This window comes from Podarcis pityusensis, assembly GCF_964106645.2.
Source record: "Podarcis pityusensis genome assembly, chromosome: 12".
NCBI lineage: Eukaryota > Metazoa > Chordata > Lepidosauria > Squamata > Lacertidae > Podarcis > Podarcis pityusensis.
In genome coordinates, this window is record NC_138037.1 from 24,704,055 (window position 1) to 24,728,709 (window position 24,655).

At 44.4% G+C, this 24,655-nt stretch overlaps 1 protein-coding gene across 1 annotated transcript; it reads left to right on the top strand.

Annotated features, from left to right (window-relative positions):
- Positions 1–90: 90 nt before the first annotated feature.
- On the top strand, positions 91–23,675 carry HACD1 (3-hydroxyacyl-CoA dehydratase 1). Its single transcript, XM_080974503.1, is given in 9 exon segments — positions 91–674; positions 2,046–2,385; positions 2,387–2,538; positions 7,374–7,491; positions 11,549–11,567; positions 11,649–11,737; positions 16,599–16,720; positions 20,368–20,546; positions 21,346–23,675. Coding segments are annotated over 9 exon segments (1,326 nt in total). The 5' UTR covers positions 91–450; the 3' UTR covers positions 21,429–23,675.
- The last annotated feature ends 980 nt before the right edge of the window (positions 23,676–24,655 follow it).

A 24,655-nucleotide genomic window follows, 5' to 3' on the forward strand; every position in this document is an offset into this window, starting at 1 on the left:
GCTTCCGGGCGCGCGGTGCATGACGGGGAGCGGCGGGGAAAAAGAGGTGTCCACCGCACTTGCCTGACGGCGAGGCGGGCGCAGCGCAGCTTCCCCACGGGAAGCGCCTGGGAAAGAGCAGTCGTTTTTCTCTCTCCCCCGTCCCAAGTTTCCCAACCCTGCTTCTGATTGCCAGACAGGGTTGTGTGGATGGGTCAATGGAGTAAAAGGCCCTTCAGGCGCGCTTAGGAAAGCCGCTTGCGTCCCCCTCCAATGAGATCTCCTGGGTTCTAGGTGTGTAAGGATGCCTGGTCTGCCAGGTGAGGATGCGGAGGCTGCACGAGGCAAGTGGGAGCCGAGTCAATGCATAGCAAACCTGTATGCACACGCTCTCTCTCAACAATCAGGAGAAACTAAGACATCAGGGACAGCCACCACCCGCAAAGAAAATGGGCTAAATGAATATATTATATGATATTCCACTATTGGGCAAAGCAAACTCTGGCTGGGCTAGGCAAGAAGGAAGCATGGAAACTCCACCCCCGTCCCTGGCACAAGCTAGTGGCCAACATTTCGAAAGCTGCAGCACCTGACATTTCTGGGAGCTGTCCAGCATGCCTGAGCCTCAGGGATACGGCCAGACAGCAGCTTACATTGTTGCCCACAGTGCTGCTGGATCATGGACCAAGGAACGGGTGAGAGACACTGTAGCCTTGCTGTTATAGGATATTGAGAGGGAGGGCATAACTCTCGCATGGAGGTCACAGCTGACTTGGGTTCAGCTTACTCAGGGCAGGACAGGTATATCCTTCTCCTCCCTCTTTCTCTTTACTTTAGCAGTGGGTACTCTGCCATATTGTCACACTCACTCTTCAGGCTTTAGGGTAGTTAGGGATCCTATACTTTCATAATTGAGGTGTGTGCTGAATGATTTGCTACCTGCCCTTCTTATTGGGCATAAGCTTAAGGGAAGAAACACATGTTCAATGAGACAGAAGAGACAGAAGAGTGCCAATTTCATTTTTCAGCAATGGTCACTCCTGGAAATACTATAGGAAAGGAACTTTAGGATGAGCCAGAAACAAAAAATCATGAATCTGTTTTATATTAGGATTACTTTGCACATTAAAAAAGAGTATTTGACACATGTTCAGTCTCTCTGGGTGCACATGTATTCCCCAGCTGTGGTCCCTTATTTTAATTCAGGTGAACTGTGGCATGCTGATATTATATTAATTTATAAATGGATCTGTATTCCTTTTTTAGTTCTCATATTGCATTTTATTGTAGTAAAATTTGAATTCTATGGAATCTAAACCTAAGACAATAAAATTTAAGAAATAGAAGAAGCAATAAAAATACAGTTAAAAATCATAAAGCACCTATCCCAGCACATTACGATTGCAGAAGAACCAGTGAGTGGTCTGCCAAGACCATCAAGTGATTTTCAAGAGGTCCATGGGGGGAAATGGTTTGGCAACCATTGCATTAGGAACAAAAAAAGAGTCCTGCTGGTCCAACCAAAGGCCCGTCCTATATGTTGCATTTTCACAGTGGCCAACCATATGCATGTGAGAAACCTTGATATTTCATATGAGTTAGTAATTTATAAATATTGTGTGTTTGGGAGATTCCATTGTTGAAGGAGCCAGGCAAGTTTCTTGGTGAGTTAATCACCCTAAGTAATGGTCCTTAGTATAAGAAAGGAAGTTGCTTTCTACTGGATGGCCAATGGGTGGCTGGTAGTGAGAAGGACAAAAGCCAGAGTTGAGTTCAGTGAGAAAGCTGGGCTACAGACAGGCAGAAACCGGGGAGTGAGAGCCATGCCTGATTTCTGCTTGAATCCAAAGCTGTGACTATGGGAGAAGCAAGACCTTCTGGGATGTGAATGCTGTGAACCATCGCAAGTTGTATACATGTGTAAATAAACCATATATCCTAAAGACAACAGTCTCTACTGTCCCTCATTGCAAGGAAACCAAACGCTGGGCGTGCAACAATATGTTTTATTTAAAAAATAATAATTTAAAGTAAAATACATGTATATTTCCACCACACTTGTCAAGGAGGATGGTCCAAGAGGACGTTCCTGCTAGAGCGAAAGAGCAACGCGGCGCGGGGAAGGTGCGGACGAAGCCCAGCTTGAGGGGCGAGTCTCGTCATCCTGGCGCACAGAGGCGGCCGGGTCTCTGGTATCCTCTGGAGCCCCTGCGCGGCAGGGAGGGGGCCGGGCAAAGCCTCCGAGCAGCTGTCCAAGCAGCAGCTGCCGCCGGGCTCAGCGAAGACGGCTGGGGCGAGCGCCAGAGCCAGCTGCCTGCCTGCCTGCGCGCCCGACTCCGCCTCCGCCTCGCCTCCGCCTCCTCCGGCCGCCCCCCACGTGTGTCCGTCTGTCTCCGCCTGGCCTCTGGGGAGGGAAAGCATGGCGTCCAGCGAAGAGGACGGCGGAGCCGGCAACGGCTCGCTGGAGGAGAAGGAGAGCGGCAAGGCGGCCGCCCCTCGGCGCCGCGGCTCCGTCACCACCGCCTGGCTCATCTTCTACAACATCACCATGACGGCGGGGTGAGTGAGGGAGAGCGCGCGCCCGGCGGGGCTGGCCGAGCGGCGGGGCCGGGGCTCTGTCGCCGGCCGCTCTCTCGCTCGCCCGGGGAGGAGAGAGGGGCAGCCGGGCGCCCTCGGACAAGGGGGGCGGCGGGCGGCACAGAAGGGCGGCGGCCGCGGGGGGCGAAGCTCTGGCTTGCCTGCATTTCCTAATACGGTGCAGCCTCCCAGCGAGGCGAGCACGTCATGCCTCTAACCCGCCGCAGAGGTTAAGTATAGCCCCAGCCCGGAATGCCGGGCGGGGGTGCACTGGGGCGGCGGCGGCGGCGGCTGCATGGGGCAGACTGCTTCCCTCGGCATAATTTACTGCGGCTGCCGCGCAGGGCGCATCCCCGCTCGGGCACTGGCGGCCGCTTGCTTCCCCTGGCGAGCCGCGCTCCCCTCCCACTCTCGCAGGAGCGCAGGCTGCTGGGCCCTGCGAAGAACACCTGCCCGCCGTGCCAGAAGCTGAGCGGGGACAGACTGCGGGTTACGCCACAAGCCAACCCTCAGCCACCCTCCAAAACAGAAGAGCCGTGTGCCACCTTGAAGTGTGCCACCCAGCTTTCGACGTGGACTCAAATCAAAGAGCAGAGCGGTGGCAAAGCTCTCTTGTTCTATGGGCAGCTTCTTCCCAAGCCAACTAGACGAGGCTGCTGCACTAAGGATTCTGTTGCACCCCCCACCCTGGCCCTGTTAAATGTAAAGATATACATTAACACCGTTGTGGTATAGTGGTTAAGGATTGGGACCTTGGAGAGCCAGGTTCAACCACGAAGCAGCCAGCGCACTGGGCGACCCTGAGCCCCTGTCCCTCAGTCTAACCTAACCTGCCTCACAAGGTTGTTGCTGCCATAAAATGGGAAGGGTGATCTCCTTGGAAGAAAAAGTGGGATGTAAATAAGTGGAATAATAAATGCACGGCTAGTCTGGCACTTCCACAAGCCGTGCATATGCTAAACGTGTCTTGCATGAGACTTACCAACACAGGGGTTCACAGTGTGCATTTTTTTCCTACTTGAAAGTGCTCTTCATATACTGTAGGCAATGTGGCATGAAATTAATGAAAGTGTAGTTTTTCAGTATGTGTGTATTGTGAGGAGTTTCAAAGGATCTGAGTGAATAGGCATTAAAATTGCAAATGTGGCTTAATGTAAGCAAATGTAAAGTGATGCACATAGGGACAAAAATAAACAAATCATTACTTCGCATCATAATGGATTCTGAACTGGTGGTGACTGACCACCAGAAAAGAGAACTTGGGGTGAAGAGTTCTTAGCAAATAGTGTGATGAAAATGTCAGCCCTTTGCAGCTGTGAATAAGGTGAATTCTGTGTTGCAGATCATTAGGAAAGCAATTGATAGGGGCAGTAGGAAACTACCAGTAACATAATACTGTTATACAAATCTGTGGTGCAACTACACATGAAATACTTTATGAGTTCTAATCCCTGCACCTCAGAAACAATAGAGTTGAACTGGGGAAGGTATGGAAAAGGGTAACCAAAATGACCAATGAAGAAAGGTTACGACCTTTGGGGCTTTTTAAGTTTAAGGGGAAAACAGTGAGTGAAAGAAAGGCTTGATAGAGGTGTTTAAAATTATGCATGGTATGGGGTAAAACAGAAATAGTTTTTCTCTCACTTTCCCACTGGGTCATCCAATGAATCCGAATATTGGAATATTCAGGATAGACAAAAGGAAGTAAAATGCCTAGTTAAACTATGGAATTCACTGACTGAGGGTGTAGTGATGGCCACCAACCTAGGTGGCTTTAAAAGGGATTAGACAAATTCATGAGTGATAAGGCTATCACTGACAACTAGTCATGATGGCTAAGGACCAACGTAAGTATCCAAGGTAGTAAGCCTCTGAAAACCAGTTGCTAAGGGTCACAAGTGGGAGAGGGCTCTTGCGCTCATGTCCTGCTTCTTGGCTTCCTGTAGGCATCTGATTGTCCACTGTGAGACCAGAATGCTGGATGAGTCTCTCTGGTTGGGGCTCTTATTTCGTTCTTTTGTAACCAGGAGGACTAGGGGAACATGCTGGTGCCTTTCACCTGGCACATCTTCAGTGTCTGTAGGTGCTGGTCCATCTGTGCTATGTCAGCTAGTAAGCAACAGCATTCTCAGAAGCGCCTCCCACATGCAGATCACAATACCAAGAGGGCTGTGTATGTGAAATTTCAGCCTGAAGAGGAACTACACTATCCAGGGTAGTAGGTATAGAAGTGCCATAGACATTCATCATTGTGGAACAAGGTGTCTTGTATTTGCTTTTTGTTTTGATCATGGACCTTCTGAATGCACACCACACTCCTGGTAAGGAACAGCTGCCTTAGCAGGATGGAACTTGAAATCCTATTGCACGCTTATCATAGGAAAATTGAAATGGAAGAGTGGCTCTTTGTGTTGGATTGGCCATGGGAATTTGAGCAAACCCTGGCCTCAACATCTTATATTCCAGAACTAGAGTAAAAAGCCCTGGTTGGACTTTGGAGTGGGGCTGAGACCATGGTTTCTAGATGTTTCGCAGGGAAACCTACATGTAGAATGAATGCTTTTTTAAAATGGTGGCAAATACGATAGCTCTTTTTGGGTGCCCAGATGAACACGTGTAGGTCTAAAAGACGGGGGAGTTATACTCACAAGCCTCGCCCCTCAATGTCCACACATGTTCTAGCTCTGCTTTCAGCATGTGAAGGTCTGAAGGGGGATTTCAGATGTTTTGGGTTGAAGGTGCTTAGAATCCTCATTGGAATCAGGAATTCTGCATAGTCAGGCTTCCCCATTCAAGGGTGGGTTCTAACTATATTCAACAAAGCACAGGTCAGGAGAGGTGTGGCCAGGGCTGGTACGCACATAGATGTCCAGCACAGACCCAGTACAACCTCCTACATGTATGAGCACTCACACATTCCTTTGAACACCTAAGGGGTCTTATATCAGCTATGGAAGGAATTTCTAATTAAAATATATATTATTACATTTATATCCCACCTTTCATTCAGTAGTGCAACATATAATTATCCAACAAACCTGTGAGATAGGTGAGCCCAGGGCTTTTTTCCAGGAGGAACTCACAGGAACTCAGTTCCGGCACCTCTCAGGTGGGCACCATTGCCATTCTAAGAGAATGAGGGAGGCATTCATGGTGAGTTCTGGCACCTCTTTTTTTGAGAAAAATAGCACTGGGTGAGGCTAAGAGAGTGTGTGCCTGGCTCAAGGCTGTCCAGTGAGCTCTATGGCTAATCTCCCTTTCTGCAGCCTTCCTTTGCGCACAGACGCCCTCCATGGTAACCTCTTACATTTCCCTCCTATGACACATAGCAACAACTAAACACCCTTTTCATCTTCTGTCCAATTATAAAGCCACTGTTCCCTCCTAATCTGCAGCCCCTTTTGTACCCCTGCTTTCATCTCCGCCTCCCTTTTCATGCTTCCTGCTCCCTCCTTTTTGCAGCTGCCTTTGCACCCCCCCCATTTTCACCTTTACTTTCTGTTTTCTCCATCCTGCCTTTTCTCAACTCCCTCCCTCTTGCCTACAGACCCCGCTCCTCGCTATTTACATGCCCCTTCCTCTCTTCGATTATACAGTCTCCTTTGCACACCCACCCACTGTTATGTTACTGTATCATTAAGATGAATACCATCTTAAGAGCAAGAGTTAGAGATGGAGAAGGTTCAGTTCAGTTGATGGATGCTGTGCATATACAGGTGCTTGCTTGGTAATAATTCCTACAATGAATCTGGAACTTCATGTTGGACAACACATGGTATTGGGTATGAAAGTACTATGGAATATTTGAGGGTTCTTAATCTTTTATCTCCCTCATGTGAGGCAACTAAGGAATGGAAGTTTGAGTACAGCAAAAAGGAAGTGACATTGAAATAGTCCCCTTTATTTTTTTCCACTGCCCCCTTTCACTCCTCCACAGCACTGCACATGTCCCTTTTAATTCAATTCACTTCCATCTGCCCCCTCTCCAATTTTGGTTCTCCAGTTTTCTTCTCCCCATCACCAAAGCCTTAAAACTCTCTTCTCTCACACCTCCCTCCCCTACCTCTCATATTATCCCACATTCCTCCAAATGCCGCGTTTACCTCCACTCTGTTCTACCTGCCCCTGCTCCAATTCCTCTTTTCTCTTCTCTCAGTGACCAGAGGTCTAAAACTGTCACACACAGAGACAGTCTTTTCTCCACAAGGCATTCTCTTCACCCCTGCATCAAACCATTTACTACAGACACGAGTCCACTCCTTTTTCTTCCTGCCTGCTCCTTCCCTTGCCTCTTCTTTCAATCCTTGGGAAACAGCAAATAAAAACAGTGTGATGACAGACCAGTGCAAATACAGTATAGAAAGAAAGAATTTTGCTGAACAGAGTTCTTGAATCCACCCCCCCCATTCTTCTGAGGCACATTGGGTTCTAATCCTACCACAAACTATGTGGGTGAGCCTAAGTATGTGTGAGGAAACTTTTGTAATTGTAGCAGTTCTATTAAATGTGGTAAATGTCAGCTGAGGTAGATGAGATTTTGTGTCAAGGGTGCAGTGAGGTAATTTACACTCTGAACTTAGTGGAGTTTATAGGGGAGCTGCTGTTTAGATGGCAACATATTTTATGTCATTTACTTCAAAATGTGGTAAGCCAAAAAGTTTGGGAGGCCATTCTGCTCATGCTTTGGAATGGGGTGCTGGACTCCTGCCTCAAAGGCCTGACTGGAAAGTAGTGCTGCTTGGTAGAAGGTCTGGTAAGAAATAAGTTAACTGCACAAATTCATTATTCATTAAGAATACTGTTTCTTCTCTTTCTAGGTGGCTGGTTTTGGCTATTGCCATGGTGCGGTTTTACATGGAAAAAGGAACACACAAAGGCTTATACAAAAACATTCAAAAGACACTTAAATTTTTCCAGACTTTTGCTTTGCTTGAGGTAAGTTTTTTAAACGATACATTTTTTAAAAATGGGACAGTGGTGGTCTGGGAAAATACTTTCAACGAAACATTAACAGACCCAAAGAAGTTTAGTCTGTTGTCAAGCTAACAGAAGTTCCCATACCTTCAGCCAGAGGGAATGGTTCTTATAAATTAGGCAGCCTAAATTAACTGTCTCTGGACTGCTGAGTTTGAGGTCAGAAGCTCCATACATGGAGACGCGACCAGCCCCTATCCTGGCAGCTACCAGTCCGTGTGACATGCTGACTCTAGGCCTGTATGGAGGTGCCGTTTGTATCAATGGGTGCCTCCTCATGGAGGCTGTATTTGTAGCTCATGGAGTATGATTTGTATGGTTGCGGCGATCCTTTATCTGAGCTGTCATCATTATGCAACTTTATTATTCATTTATTTCATACACACACACCCCGACACCACTTTTCTGCCACGACATCCAAGATGGCTTACAGTTTTAAGATATTAAAGCATGCTCTGATGGCACTCAATGTGGTTGGTTGGCTGCCAGCTAGTATGAACCAGGTCATACAGATTTATTCTTGACACAAAGCTAGCATACAGATTTGCTAAACATTATTTAAACATAATGAATGTCTAAATAATTTAGAGTGATTATGAGTGCTTTGTGAAAGAGCTTGCAAACTATGCAGAATTTGGAAGAAAGGCACTTTAACTTGGGCTTTTTGTAAATCACCAGTCTTTCGAGTTTCCCACTGATTTGAAATTGAATTTTAAGTTTCTCGCCCTCTTTTTCACATAGTTTGCTGCCAATTATTCATGGAACCCCTGCTGTTTTTCTATATCTGTTGCCCACACTTTGTGTGTGACTTCAGCTCCATGAGTTCCCAAGGTGGTGTTGGAGTTGCCTCCCCATGCTGTGATTCTTTCCCATAGTATGATCCTGGGCGTGAATATGCTTTACAGGCCCAATGCTGTGTTCATCAGCTAGCTGAGAGGGAGAGAATTAAAGTGCACCACACAATGGCATTTGTCCCCAATAGGGGTGGGTAGCTACACCCACCTACACTTCTCCTGACATTATATATGACATCAGGTGTGGGGCAGTTAAAGTGGGGCTTTGCAGGCACCGCTGATTGGCACTGCCTGCAAAGCCCCATGCACAGCACTTCCAAAGTGCTGATCGTTGGTGGTTGGAAAGCTCTGCACACAGTTTTTTGCCTGCATGGATTGATATCAAACTGTGCAGGATAGAAGGAGCCACCTTATATTAAAGTCATACCTCGGGTTACAGACGCTTCAGGTTGCGCGTTTTTGGGTTGCACACTGTGCTGAACCTGGAAGTACTGGAATGGGTTACCTCTGGGTTTCGGCGCATGCGCAGAAGCACTGAATTGCAACCCGTGCATGCACAGACACAGCGCTGCGGGTTGTGAATGCTGCGAGTTGCGTACATGCCTCCCACACGGATCATGTTCGCAACCCGAGCGTCCACTGTATTGTGATGAATGATTGGCAGGTGAGTGACACCACCCACCTGTCAAACATGGCTCAGTGTGTGTGTGTGTGTGTGTGTGTGTGTGTACATAAGAATCTGCCCCACTGGCCAGAACCAGTTTTCTTCCTCAGGTGTGCAACATTGTACTGTACAGGCAATGTATGTCGTACAGCTTGCAGGCATTTGATCTCAGACTTGCTCCAGCCCTCCTAACCTCCCTGGAGTTTGAAGGATGGCGATTTTTTAGGAAACATCATAGACCCAGATGTGGCCCACCAGCCATTCACTGTTAGTCCCATGTACAATGTTTATTTAGTTGTACCATTATTTTCAGATACACTCTCTTGTGCTTTTGAAACCATAGAATTTTTTATTTTATTTTTTTAAATCTCACTTTCTCATTTGGAAATCCTATTTCCAAAATAGGACACCAAAATAAAATTCTGAAATCGTCCCCCAGGGTTCCATTTTGTCCCCCATGCTATTTAACATCTATAGGAACCCCCTGCGAGCTGTCACCAGGAGATTTCAGGCGAAGTGTCATCCATATGCAGATGACATCCAGCTCTATCTCTTTTCCATCTGAAGCAGGAGAGGTGAGAGTTGAGGTGTTAGACAGGGGCTTAGAGGCAGTGATGGGTTAGATGTGGGCCAACAAACAGAAGCTGAATCCCGAAAAGACAGAGGTGTTGTATGTCTAAAGCAGGCTTCCTCAACCTCGGCCCTCCAGATGTTTTTGGCCTACAACTCCCATGATCCCTAGCTAGCAGGACCATGGTCAGGGATGATGGGAATTGTAGTCTCAAAACATCTGGAGGGCCGAGGTTGAGGAAGCCTGGTCTAAAGTCTTCATAGGCAGGAGGTAGGAAGATGGTCTGCCCTGGATAGGGTTGAACTTCATTGGAAAGAGCAGGTCTGCAGTTTGGAGGTGCTCCTGGATTCAGTACTGTCACTAGAGGCTCAGGTGGCCTTAGTGGCTTGGGGTGCTTTTTTCCAGCTCTGGCTGGTTCGCCAGATGTGGCGGCGGTTCGAATCCCTGTGATGGGGTGAACTCCTGTTGCTCGGTCCCTGCTCCTGCCAACCTAGCAGTTCAAAAGCATGTCAAAGTACAAGTAGATAAATAGGTACCGCTCCGGCAAGAAGGTAAATGGCGTTTCCGTGCACTGCTCTGGTTCACCAGAAGCGGCTTAGTCATGCTGGCCACATGACCCGGAAGCTGTGTGCCGGCTCCCTCGGCCAGTAAAGTGAGATGAGCGCCGCAACCCCAGAATCAACTGGACCTAACAGTCAGGGGTCCCTTTACCTAATATTGTAATATCCTCTATGTGGGGCTGCCCTTGAAGAAGAAACTTCAACTGGTCCAAAATGCAGCAGCCAGATTACTGGCTGGGGATCCACTTAGATCTCACATAACCCCTGCTTTAAAACAGCCTCACTGGTTGCAAGTTTGTTTCCAGGCCTAACTTCCAGACCATTGATTTCAGTGGTTCTATAGAGAATATGACTTGTGTTGCATATACAACCCAATTTAAACAACTTGAGGCAGCAATCAAAATTTGAAATTGAGTTACAAGCCCCTTTAACATTGCAAATGTAGTGAGCTGTTTGGCTTCTGGGTTCTAGTGCCATGGCTGGTGAAGGGATGCATGACTGTACATGTAACAGCAGCCAGTTCGCGGTCATAGAAATGTATTGAGATAAATAGCAGAACATTGTACAACCCAAATAGTGCAGCTAATAATTCAAGTAAAAAAAAAATTATGCGGGTGGCGCTATGGGTTAAACCACAGAGCCTAGGACTTGCCGATCAGAAGGTCAGCGGTTCGAATCCCCGCGACGGGGTGAGCTCCTGTTGCTCGGTCCCTGCTCCTGCCAACCTAGCAGTTCAAAAGCACGTCAAAGTGCAAGTAGATAAATAGGTACCGCTCCGGCGGGAAGGTAAACGGCGTTTCCGTGCGCTGCTCTGGTTCGCCAGAAGCGGCTTAGTCATGCTGGCCACATGACCCGGAAGCTGTACGCCGGCTCCCTCGGCCAATAAAGCGAGATGAGCACCACAACCCCAGAGTCAGCCACGACTGGACCTAATGGTCAGGGCTCCCTTTACCTTTACCTTTACTTAACAAAGTGCATATGCTGCTTAATTATAAGGAAACCTCTAAGGAGGTTATACTATTAGCACTTAGGTGCTCATTATATTCCAAGCCTTATGCTTTCCAGTGGAGAGGTGGAAACAGTTGCCAGATGTTTTACCTCTCCTGCCCCTACATGTGCAACTTTTTAAAAAAATATTTTTATTGTTTTGCTGTTTATGAAGTGCCTAGTTTTGCAACAGGGTGGTGGTATTCTCCATGCTGTCATGTGCCCACCTGCCAGTAGAGTCATGTCCTGATGCTCATTCCTCCATGATAGCTGTGAGTCTTCTATAGTTTGTATTTTCCATGTTAAATTCTATCCCAGCCTAGAAGTTCCATTTCTGTGTTTTATTTCTCACATGACTATGATGCTAATAGACTTGTTACGGTTTTGCTTTTGAAATACTCAGTTGTTCATCCTCCCCATCTCTTTCTCTTTAAATTTACAGATAATCCACTGTGCATTTGGTGAGTCATGGTTTCAGTTTCTCAGTTAACTAAACAAAATCCTGCCCTGTGAGACAAAGGTGACCTGTTTCTCTTTTTAAGGAGTAGTGCACACTTCTATGCTTGTGACCGGGGTCCAAGTGAGTTCCAGAATCTTCATGGTGTGGTTTATTACACATAGTGTAAAGCAGGTAAGTGTCATGAAACTGTTTGTCTCTTCAACTCTGCGTGTGTTTTTTGTGACAATTCGCAGTCTTCTAAAAGTCAGCGGAGATGTGTCTTCAGCAAGGCTGAAGGAACCTTCAGAGGGCTGAGGCTGACTTGTAACAGCACACAGCTCTGCAGGCAGAACTTAAAAGTTCCTCATTTGTGTCTGCCTTACGCTTGGGAGATGAGGACTTAAAGGCCATTGGAGATGGATATCTGAGCTAGGTTGGCCTCCTGCCTGGTTTGCTCTCTCTATGAAACAAGATCAAAGGCTGACACATCTCTTTGGCAACCGATTCACCAAGCTGTCGGGCTGTCCCTGTTTCGGAGAGGACTTAAAATTAGCACATGTTGAATGGACTAAGTGAAAGTAAGCCTTAAGCTAAATGCATGTGAATTAATCTTTCATGCAGGTGTTTTCCTAGTTAGCATTAATGTCATTGTTCTTAGGTATGTGCAGTAAGTGCTTATAATAGGTATAAGGAAAGACTCCTACCATTTCTTTATAAGCTCCCAGGGGAAATTAGCTGAGGCTGGTGAGGTGTATATTACAAAGTTAAATTGGACCAGAGTGATTTTATGTGAAAGCCTAGTGCCTGATGAATTACCACTAACTAACATCATACTGATTTCCATTGGGGTAAATGTTAAGGATGTGCTTCCATTGGAAATTTGTGCAGGAATCCTAAGCATTCCTACTAGGAAGGCAAATCGCACTCAACCAAACTCAGACTTAACTTCTGCTTAGGATTGCCCTGGAAAGTGTGGCGTGGTGGCTGGACAGTGCCCAATCTTTCACGGAGTGTAGAATGTGCTTTACAATAGTTCATAATTTCAGGCTGTGATAGTTGCTCCACAATTCAGTTTTCTTTTGAATATCTTAATGGTTACAACCAAAATTAATCCTAGCTTTTTTTCCATTTCATTTCTATACTCATTTGCTGAAAAGGGCCCAGCCATTAAACTGTATCACCAGCAGGTGGCAGTTTTGACTATCTGCTTATAGTCATGAACGGCATAATTTCTTCATTCCTTTTTATGTTTGTTTTAAACATGCTTGCAGGTGAAAACTCTTGGGCTGATTATTTTTAAAAATTTGTATCCCAAACTGTGCGGTTTGCTCAGAACCACAACAGCTTGCTTTTAAATGATAGAACAGGTTTAACATTCATACTCATTTTTCTTTATTTTTATGCCTTGGTACAAATGTTTTCCATTTTTTCCTAAGATGCCATGTCCGCATTTGAGGAGGAGGAACTAGATTCATGCAGTCATTGGCATATATCAGTGAGTTTGGGAAGAGGCCCTGCCTAGTAGGAAGTTCCCCCTAAGTAAAGGTAAAGATAAAGGGACCCCTGACCATTAGGTCCAGTCGTGACCGACTCTGGGGTTGCGGTGCTCATCTCACTTTATTGGCCGAGGGAGCCAGCATACAGCTTCCGGGTCATGTGGCCAGCATGACTAAGCCGCTTCTGGCGAACCAGAGCAGCGCACGGAAACGCCGTTTACCTTCCCGCTGGAGCGGTACCTATTTATCTACTTGCACTGCTTTCAAACTGCTAGGTTGGCAGGAGCAGGGACCGAGCGACAGGAGCTCACCCCGTCGCAGGGATTCAAACCGCTGACCTTCTGATTGGCAAGTCCTAGGCTCTGTGGTTTAACCCACAGCGCCACCCGCATCCCATCCCCCTAAGTAACAATCATATAATACATTTACTAGCACAACTGAAAAGCAGCCTTTTGAGATAATTTAAGCCTGTGGTGGAGAACCTCTAGGCCACAAACCAAATAAGGTCTGCCGGGACTCAGAGGCTTGGTCCATCAGGCCATCTGGGGCCAACCACGCCAACCCTTCCTCGGTCTCACATCCTATTTGAACTCAAGCCAGGGATGCAAAGGATTCTCCTTTGCAGATGTGACTTGCACTTCAGCAGGGGATGCAAACAAAGAATCTCCCTTTGCAGTGCTTTGCAGCCCTTTGCAGCCATCTTGAATTTTGAATCACCTGGTGTCATATGACACCAGGTGACGGACAGGTGGACAACTTAGCCCACCCATCAGAGTGGTCTGTGGAGGGTGGCCAAGTTTGAGGTATGGCCAGCATCAGAATCTACTTCTGCACTCCTGATCTAAGCTCTTAAGAGGCTGGATTTTAAAGCAAAAATAAACCACGATTAAGGTCTAACATAAAATAAAGAAAGAAAACAAGGTCAGATAAATAATAATAACGTCGCTAGGTATGATGAATAAGTCCCAGTCTGCAACTGATAATTAAAATGAAGGAGGGAAGGTGTTATTCAAATGCAATTAACTTCGATTGTGCTAGGTGTAAAAATGGATTTTTGAGTGTACCAAGAGCAACATAAAAGACATGAAACATAAAAGACAGCAATTCTGTTCTGCATCTAGCACTAATCGAAACGCAGGGGTGTCTTGTAGGGCAGGGCACAGAATCTGCGTTTTTGCTCACAGGGAACTGCATTTTTCCTCTTGCAGGAGGGAAACCAGCCAGTCTGTCCAAAATAAGCTGATAACATTGGCATTGTAGAAAGAAGTGTACTGTATCTGCATTTCTGCATCTTTGCCATGTTTTGTATTTTGCTAGGATATTGGTCTACATGCTTTATGCTAAGCCATTAGTTTTCTGGTGCAGAGAGTTGTGGGATGTGGCTACATATGAGCTTAAGCTCAAATGCTTAACTGTAACTGGATTGCTAACAGAACTATTATCAAGCTCATCATCCATATAAACTGTCAGCTTGCTCTCCTTTTGTAACAGAATGCATAAAATCCAAAAGATTAGATCCCCACACATAAATGAGCCTTATTACCTGCTGTGGATAAGACATTGCAAAGAATCCTCCCGAAAACCAATGCTCATCAATTTGCTGAGAATGGAAACTCTTTGAACAAGCGCGGAGTTTGATCAGTCAAGGTTTTAAATCAATTTTTGTATATATTAGCTTGTTAAGGCTGCTCTTTCTTCAGAATTTCAGGTGGGCAACAGCACATTAAAAATAGAAAGCTGTGTATAAACTCTTAAAAAACAACAACACTAGACTGCAATTTTGTGCACACTTACCTGGGAATAAACCCTTTACTGAACAGAGTAGGACTTGCTGCTGAGTAAGCATGCATAATACATTTTTCTTTTATTTTGTTTTAGGGATTTACAAAGTACAGCCACCTTTTAATCAAGTCTGCTTTAGACGCATTGCCATTCCTCTTACGAACCAAATTAGTTTGTCCATTTCTGCTAATTCTAAGCATTTCAGAAACCATTCCCATGTAGATAGAACATAAGGATATTTCCATTTTCTGGCCTGCACTACTCTGGGTGTGATTAACAAGATTTTCACTAAAGAATCTGTTCTGCAGACACATCATCCCCAATCTTACCAACATTGGAGAAAGACTAAAATCTGCTCCTATCGTCAATGTAATCTGTTGCATAATATGTTTCCAAAACCCATTGGCAAGTTGACATTCCCACCAGTATGTTGGGTGAACATTAATACAAAACATTTGAAGAGCAACAGTAAACACTTGGTGCTACTCCTTGACCTCATGTGGTACTTGAGATGCTCACCTGTCTGAAAACTTCACGGTCTTCGGATTTTGTCAAGTAGTTGAGCACGGGATCCCCTTCTGGTCTTGTAACAAAATCTGTGTTGCTTTATCTTATTTCACAGACACCCACGGAGCTTTTATTAGTTTTCAGGCACTTTAACGGAAAAGAAAAATACTATCTGTAATTCCTCTTCTCAGAATGCAGTAAAAGAGATCCCTGCCCCTCCTTTGCAGAGTTAGAAATTAATCTGTTGTTGCTTGTTTCAACAGCTCTGGGTAGCCTCTGATATCTTGAAGTGGTTGGTAGATGTCCAGCACCTGCAAAGACAGTAGAATGACTTGGTTGTTGACCAAGCTGCAGATGAGCATATAGTCAGCTACAGTGCCTAGTTCCTTGCGCCATGTTGTACATTTGGAGATCTTACTGCCTAAGTGATCCTCTTGTAGAAATGATTCCAGCCAGCATTCTGGCATTGGGTTCTTTTTGCAGCCTCTAGCCTCCTTTTGATTACACAAGACAAAGTGAAATTATCTTAATTTATTGGAAAATAAAACATGTGGAGAGGAAAATGCTGCAACAGACAGGCCTGGCACCAGATAATGGGAATATTAGGCCTGGAAAGGCCAGGGCCCCGGAACCAGCAGAGGGCTTATCATGGGCACAGTGGTACCACCTCTACTTATCCAAGAAGGTCAGATGCAGCCTAAGAGAGTTCTCACTTCTGTATGTCCGGCCCTTTTTTCTGATTAGGGTCGCCCAAGGGCCCCCTCCATCAACTCTTAGATCAAGCACTGTAAAGAGGAGACTATAGAAGGCTTCCTATACTAGACGAGGCATGAAGGTCAAAAAGGATGTGCAAGCAAAATAGTAGCTGGGTTGAAAACAGATGTGTTTTGTCAGTGATGTGCCCCTTCAGATGTTGTCAGATTCCATCTTCCATCTGTCCCAGCCAGCATGGCCAATGGTTCGGAGTTATCAGAAAAGTAGTTCAGCAACATTTGAAGAATAACAGGCCAAAGAAGAATTATTTGGGAAGGTAACTAAAAAGGTTGTGGGGCAGGTGGGAAGAGAACCATGTGCATACGTGAATTTGCTATACAGTATTTAGTTATTGCTCTGTTCCATAGGCAATCTCTCAGTTTGGTGCAGGATGTTTAGCAGAACATGCATTCTTCCTAAAAACATTGATTTGGGTGTACTGCCTTGCCATTCTGTTGCCAGCTTTCTTTACAATTTAAGGATGCAGAAAATGTTGGTTCTTTATACTTCTACAGATCCAGAATGAGGACAGCGTTATTCTTTTTCTGGTCGTATGGACTGTGACAGAGATTACTCGATATTCCTTCTACACATTCAATATGCTCAACCACTTGCCATACTTCATAAAATGGGCCAGGTGGAGAATGCCTTGCAGTTTAGTCTCTCATTGTTCTGTGCATGCTAATTTTCATGCATGCTGAATCGGCAAGGAAATAAACAGTGTGTGGTTTGTTTTTAAAGCTGAGAAGTTGTGTTTGTACTTTTGGATCTGCTTTTAATGCAGAGTTTGCTGGTTTTAAAAAAATAACCTGTCCTGTGTACATGCCATTAATATTTCTAGAGAGTTCTTATGTGTCATTTGAAAATTGCATATTGAATAAGCTAGAAAAAATGTTTGTTCACAGGTGCTTTGCTTTTGCTTGGATAATATGCTATTTTGGGATTCCCTATAGATAAACAAGGCCTTTTATAAGTGAAAGTACAAAAGCTTGCAAAATGCAACACCTGTGCGAGTCTTTCTGTTATGTCAATTTGGGGATATAATTCTGCTGCAATTCAATGCAAAAGTAGACTAGGTAAAAGAAATACAAGGGATGCAGTTTGGGGGAAGGCAGCTGCAACCTTAACTGAAAATCTTCCTACCCCAGGGGTGAGGAACCAGTGGCCTTCCAAGTATTGGTGGACCAACTCCCTCCCTGATACATTGGTCATGCGAGCTGGAGAGTTGGAATCCGTTGGCAACTGCGGTTCTAGCCTTTTGCCATGTTGCTGCTGTTGGCCAGTGTGCTTGTATTGTAAACATTGACCCAAGTATTTTGAGTCAATCATAGACATATTTACTTGGAAGTAAGGTTTGTGTGTGTCTTCAGTGGGCTTCTCCCTGGTAAATGCATATTATTGGCAGTTTCAGTGGCTGGTGCTGTCGCCATTTTGTTTAACAGCTTGCGTCAACTGAAGCAGACACTTTCAACTGCACTCTGGTGGTGAGCATGTGGTAGTTTAGAGACCCAGTCATATTCACATACATGGCAAAAGCTTATGCAATTGCAACACCTGCAGCTCTTTTCTCTCAGGATAGATATTTTTCCTTTTTAAATAAAAAAATACAGCTGGATAAGTGATCAGATTTCACTGATCTAGAGTTCTTTTCTAAACTGAGCATTCAGTTTTATACATGGCATGTTTAATGTTACGCAATGTGTATGCCAAATGATAACAAACTAGTGTTAGGACAGTATATTTCTCCTCTTAGCCCAGCATCATATACTCTTGACTAGCAGTCACTATCCAGTGTCTTGCTTGAGCTCCTTCCCATCACTTGCTACTTTTAAAGTGGAGATGCTAGGGCTTGATCCAGTATTTTCTACATACAAAACATGAGCTCCATCACTGAGTTTTGGTACCTCCCCCCCACACCTGCTGCGAAAACACTACAAAGCAAAGCAGACAACCATATTCTGATTCCACCGCCCCCCTCCATTGTGTATTATCTCTTAAATGAGATTTCAGAATTCAAAGGAACTCATTTAGCACCCTGCCTTTCAGCGCATTAAAAAAATGTGACAAACTATTATTCCGTACTTCTTTGTAATAGTTTGGGATTTTCTAATCCTCTTGTGTTTGCTGCCAGAGGAGCTTTGCCGCTTTGTGCATAGGAGAATATGTCCAGCTTAGCTATATGAAAACTCTCCTTTCATTAATTGGCTTCTGATGTGCCTAGGCAGTATCATTGAGTTCTCTTTCTTTCTTTTTGCATGCCGCTAATGTGTTTGGTTCTCTTGTGCACCCCATACAGTCTACTCGAGTTGAGTTCTTTTGAGGGTTTCGGGTTCCCTGGCTGCACCAGTTTTGGTCATGGAATGCACATGGTGCATTTCCTTCTGACCCTGGGAGCAAACCATCTTTGCCTTTTGCAGCCTGAGTTCAAGAGGCTGGTTCTTTATGAATGGCTGCATTTGTATGCTTTTACCTTGTGCAAAAAAAAAACCTCTGTCAAAGTATTTATAGCTTTAAGTGTCCGGCGTGTAAGGTGACAAATATAAAAAAAAGATAATGTCATGTTTATTAAAGCCAGTAGTTTTTTGGGTGTGTGTAAAAAATGAGGTGCAGATACCTGTATATTGATAAAAGTGCCAAAGGTAAAAGTGCTCAAAATTGCTTCCATGGCTAGCAGGAAAAAAGAGGTTCTACCAGTGAATACTTTTCCCCCCCAAATGCTCTGAATAAAGCAGTTGCGCCTTTCAAGACCAGTGTTTTTTATATTTCGGAATTGAGCATGGGCTCTGCCAAATGTCCATAGTACATTCACATATTTCAAAAGGATAGTTCCCAACTTCATTATTTTTCAGTTATTTTTGAACACAGTTGTACTATTAACTATAAAGCAAGCCAGATGAGTACACTAGGATAGAATCTAGTTAGCTATGGATGCTTTCTCAAGAGGATTTTTTGCCAATTCACCCTTCCCCTTGCATCCCTCAGTGACTTCCAAAAACCAGTCCCAGAGACTTGGGAGACCCTCCAGAACAGGGTGGAAGGTGGCTGGGGGCTTGAAAGACTGCAGGGGGAATAGGCAAAAATCACTTTGCTCCCTTTTCCATTTTGGAGGCATCTACTTGATCAAAAGTTCTTTCATGAGCACAAGCACACCAGTTGAATCACACCACTGTATGCTGCTCCTTTGTCCAAACAGCAGCAGCCGTTGTATACACAAGTGCATTGGCTGATATTTCTCTACTTAGGATGTGTGTGTTTTTAGTATCTTCAGGGTAAACGTTTAAAGTCTGATCTTCAGGGCCAAAGTTTAAATTCAGATCTTGATCGAACATGTCCATGTTCAATAAATAAAAGTTCTGACTCTGCAAATGAAATGAAATACCGTATTTTTCGCCCCATAGGACGCACTTTTCCCCCTCCAAAAATGAAGGGAAAAAGTGTGTGCGTCCTATGGGGCGAATGCAGGCATTCGCTGAAGCCTGGAGAGTGAGAGGGGTCAGTGCGCACCGACCCCTCTCGCTCTCCAGGCTTCGCGCAGATCTCCGCAAGCCGTGGGAGCCCGCACCGGGCTCCCGCAGCTTGCGGAGAGTTGCCTGCATGCCGAAGGCTGGGCGCGCTGACCTCAGCATGCTCAGACTTCGCGCGGCTCTCCGCAAAGCGCGGGAGCCCTGCACTGGGCTCCCACGGCTTGCGGAGAGTTGCCTATTCTGGGGGCTGGGGTTGGGGGAAGCTCGGGCTTCCCCCGCCCCAGCCCCGCACCTGGGGGAAAAATAATCCCCCCCCCTTTATTTCCCCCCCCCCCAAAAAAAACTAGGTGCGCCTTATGGGACGGTGCGTCCTATAGGGCGAAAAATACGGTACTAGGCAAATCAGACCATCTTTCCCAATTGCAGGCTTAGGTAAACCTGATTGCAAAGGACATAATATATTAATAATGCCCCCACCAAGGAATTCTTCATGGGGATTAAAAACTCCATCCCAAAATGGAGTTGTTCCATTGTTCCCTGGCGATTGCTGACAGCCAACACAATTGAGGAAGACAGTAGGGAGACCCATGGCTGCCCACAGTTGACTGAAGTGTGTATTCAGTTGGCTGGCTCATTCACCCGAGTTTACAGCTTTTGAGGAATTTACAGCATTTTGCTCAACCAGAACACATGGGCAGCAAGCATGGTAAGTTCCATTGCATCTAGGGGAGCTTACTCCCAGGTAAGTGTTGTAATCCAAAGCAGAAAATCAGGACGATAATGGTTGGAGTGATTTGTTTAGATATATTGTTTCTTCCAGGTACAATTTTTTCATCATCTTATATCCCGTTGGAGTCATCGGTGAGCTTTTAACCATTTATGCTGCCTTACCGTACGTGAAGAGATCGGGGATGTTTTCAGTGAGACTTCCCAACAAGTATAATGTCTCTTTTGACTACTACTATTTCCTCCTCATCGTCATGGCATCCTACGTACCACGTAGGTATCGATAGATGCATGTGGAAACATTTGTCTTTTAAAAGTGCCATTCAAAAGCTTATCCTATCTTCTTTTATTACTCGGTTACCATACCTTGCATCTTTCCATAACCAAGTAATATGTAATAAACCCAAGCCATCCCCATTCTTCCAAATTTGATCACGCTAACCACCCTGTGCTTTCTGCCTTCATCTTGTGCCCTGCTTAGCAACTTTCCCAAACAATGAATTGCTCAGGATGAAACACGGCTTTGGGCTACATGTTCTTTCGGCTTATTTTCATTGAGAACTGTTCTCTTTACGATTGCTCTTTTTAGAAATCGTTTCCATCATTCTCTGGTGGAGGTTTTAAGACTGCTGCTTTAGGACTTGGCTGATGTATACATTTAAAAATTATTGTAGGATTATTTGTAAGCTGTCTTGAATCCTTAAAAAAGAAGAAGCTGGGGCATATGGCTGAAATTCAGACTTTGAGTGGGGTGGAGTCGTTCCTCCACCAAGCCCACCTCCACCCCATGGAGCGATGCCCCAGTCCCTCTGTGATTCCCTGTTCTGTCCCTATAAGAAATGCTGTGGTTGGATCCCTGAAACTGGGCATTCCAGGTGTGGGGACAGACTGAGCCAGCCCCACTACCACCTCTGATTTGCCTGGCCCCTCCCTGCCTTGCTTCCTGACAAATATGAACAGCAAGGCAATGGTGACCCTACTGCAGCCATGGTGGGGGGTTTGGATGACATAAAATACCCAATTCTGTTTGCTTCAGTTACACATCTCTGCTTTTTCTTTTCTTCCCTAATAGTGTTTCCACAACTGTACTTCCACATGCTTCGTCAAAGAAGAAAAGTGCTTCATGGCGAAGTGATTGTAGAAAAGGACGATTAAAAACAAGCCCTTTTAACCATGGTGCTTTTTCAGAGTAACAAACCAAAATCCAGAACGTGTTGCACGAGTCCAAGTGTGAAATCATGGAACAAAAATAACCAGTGCACAAAACCAACATAGATCATATTATTTAGTAACGCTAATATTTTTCGGACTTCAAGTCTGCATTAATTTTTGGTACTGTCTCCACCCCCACTCGTCAAATTTAGGGGACTTTTCATATGTTCATAACACTGCATGTATACTTGGAGGAGGCTCCTGCAGAAGGGTCCTAGCCATTAGGAGAGCTTTTCAGGGGAATGCAGGAATGCTGTTGGGAGGGGAGCTGTAGAAAACCACACACATCCCTTGGGATCCTGGCCTGCGTCATCATAGGTCTATCAGATTTCCCACCTGTTAATATCTTATCGGAGAATTAATAAAATGTACCTTTTATCTGTGTACATATAATAAATTAGAAACTTAAGACCATTTCAGTGGCTGCAAAAACGAAAACCTGAATGGTTTTCAAAAGCATCTCCTTGAAACTGATGCCAAGTGGGCTGTTCACTGTAAATGGAGATGGGAATGAGCTCAGTCTTAAATGCTGAAATTTATTTTTTTTTAAGCTCCTGGAAGGCAGTTGTCCTATTTAAAGGAATTCATTACTAGATACCTGCAATATGTTCTACACAAAAAGATCAGATCAAAAATTCAGCTGTCCAGATAATTTAAGGACAAAGGGGTATTTTTGTTCATTTTGAGAAATGTTTATGTGCCAAAATACAATCAAAAAGAGAAAAGTGTATGTTTGCCCTCTGCACATTGGCAATCTATGATACATGAAATTTTGGTTTACTTTGGTTTACATGACTGTTTAGCAGTTTGCTCAGTAGACAGGATCCAAAGAACCGCACAACTAATATACCCATGGGACCTTCGGGCTTTTATTTTTCAAAAGGCAGTCCTCTATGTAATATAGAAAACCAGTTTTGAAGCTGAAGGTTTTCTGCTCAAAAACTGGTGGGGTGGAGTCAAATGATTGCATGTGCATTATGCAGATCTTTAGATCCCAGCCTTTGTGCCTTATTGTAAAAGAATGTAAAATTGTGATAAAGAAAGTACAGTGGTATCTCGGGTTAAGTATTTAATTTGTTCCGGAGGTCCATTCTTAACCTGAAACTGTTCTTAACCTGAAGCACCACTTTAGCTAATAGGGCCTCCTGCTGCTGCCATGCCGCCAGAGCCCGATTTCTGTTCTTATCCTGAAGCAAAGTTCTTAACCCGAGGTACTATTTCTGGGTTAGCAGAGTCTGTAACCTGAAGTGTCTGTAACCTAAAGCATATGTAACCCGAGGTACCACTGTACAAGTAAAGGAAATTCAGGGAAAGAAAAACACTGGATATCTCCACCCAGCACCTGCAGTCTAGTCTCACACATCCTGAAATCTGACTCAAGGGTCAGGGGATTGTACAGAGCACCTGACCTTGGGAAGCTGCCAATAGGGGTGTGTGATCCCTTTCTGCTTTCTGCTTGTGCTGTAGGATCTTTGGATCCAAGCCGTGATGTGATTAGAGCTTGTGGTGAACTCTTTCTTCAAATATACTTGAGTTTATGTGTCTAGTCCTTTCAAATTGTGTATTAGCAAGGTTTTAGCTGAGGGGAGGGGGGTGCAGCTCTTTACTGTACACTTTTTACTGTAAATGCTTTTCCGGCAATATAACAATTTTATTTTGGGGGTGGGGCCTCTGCAATTTAAAAAAACACACAAAGGTGCTCTAACCATTTTTCATGTTATGTAAAGCTTTTAAAATATAGTATCACACAAAATCATTCAGCTGTGTTTAGATTAAAGGGTTTCAAGTTGCATCAATTATATTTTTGCAGTTACTGTTTAAGCCTGATTTTTTTTCCTTTTAAAAACGTCAAACTATTTCTTAAAAAATATCCAGGCAGCTCTTTGGTATGTTTTGAATTAGTACGGAGAAGAACTATGTAAGAAGATCTACTATTTTTTCAATGGTTAATACGGTTACCTTTTCTAGCATTTTAACTTCTTAATGCCTAAGTATATTATGTGCCTCATCCTGTAATTCTTGCTGATCTAAATTGGATTTTCTGCAGCTGTTCTTTAAGTAGAAATATTTGGTTCTCATGTATGCTGTCGTTAAACCTGAGGATGTTGTCATACAGTAAACAAGGAAATATTGTAGGTATTTTTTTACCATTTTGTACATCCAATATTAAAATAATACAATTTCTTGCAATCATGATTTCTGATTTTCCACAGAGGAGCCATGTAGTATCCCTGGGTTATATTTTAAGGAAGAAAACATTTTAAGGTGATTTTACTCTGCTAATACTCTGCAAAATTGCACTTCAAATAAACTATTAAATCCACACCCAAATGTTTTTATAGTTCTGCAGTTTCCAGATGTATAGAATATAAAGGTTTTTCAGTGCAGGGCTGATGTGATATTGTCACTAATATGTTATTAGCTTCAAACATAATAATATTTCTAACACACCACCCACCTGACTGGGTTGCCCCAGCCATTCTGGGCGGCTTCCAACAAAAATACAGGAAAAACAACACTTTGTGTTTCCAGATTGACTAGGAAATTATGAATTCAATACATCCTAGATAATCTGGAGACCTCTGTAAATAGTTCCATTTACATAGAATGTATTGCTTAATTTTGGCAACAGATCCAACCAAGAAAATATGATAAATGTAAACAATGTTTGGTTGCATTCACGCAATATTATTCTCATAACTGTCTCATTGTCTTAGTTCTGAGCACTGAATGTATGTGGGGTTACTCTAGTTATAGAATCCCTTTAGGCTGTGGTTGTTCGCCATTTGTGAGAATCAGGTCCCCAAGTTGAGTGGCAGGGCTGTGAACTTGAATAAAATATGGGTGGGGGCAGATAACCCCCGACCCGCATAACCAATCACAAGACACTGCGCGCACACACTGTTTGAATGGCAATGCCCATCAACTTTGCCCCCCCCCCAAATATTTTATTGGGTGGGGGTGAAGGGACCTTAGCCCCTAGGAGTTGGCTCCTATGCTAAGTGTCCTGTATTGAGTATATTTTGTGGCTTGATAACAAGTGATTTCCCCCTTTTTTCAGAGGTCTTCTGCTTAGATGTAATCCAGTCATTTCATGTACAGGTATTTCATGCTGTAAACATAACTCAGCCTATAAACTTGAAGTTCACCAAGGTGTATTTCCCCAAATA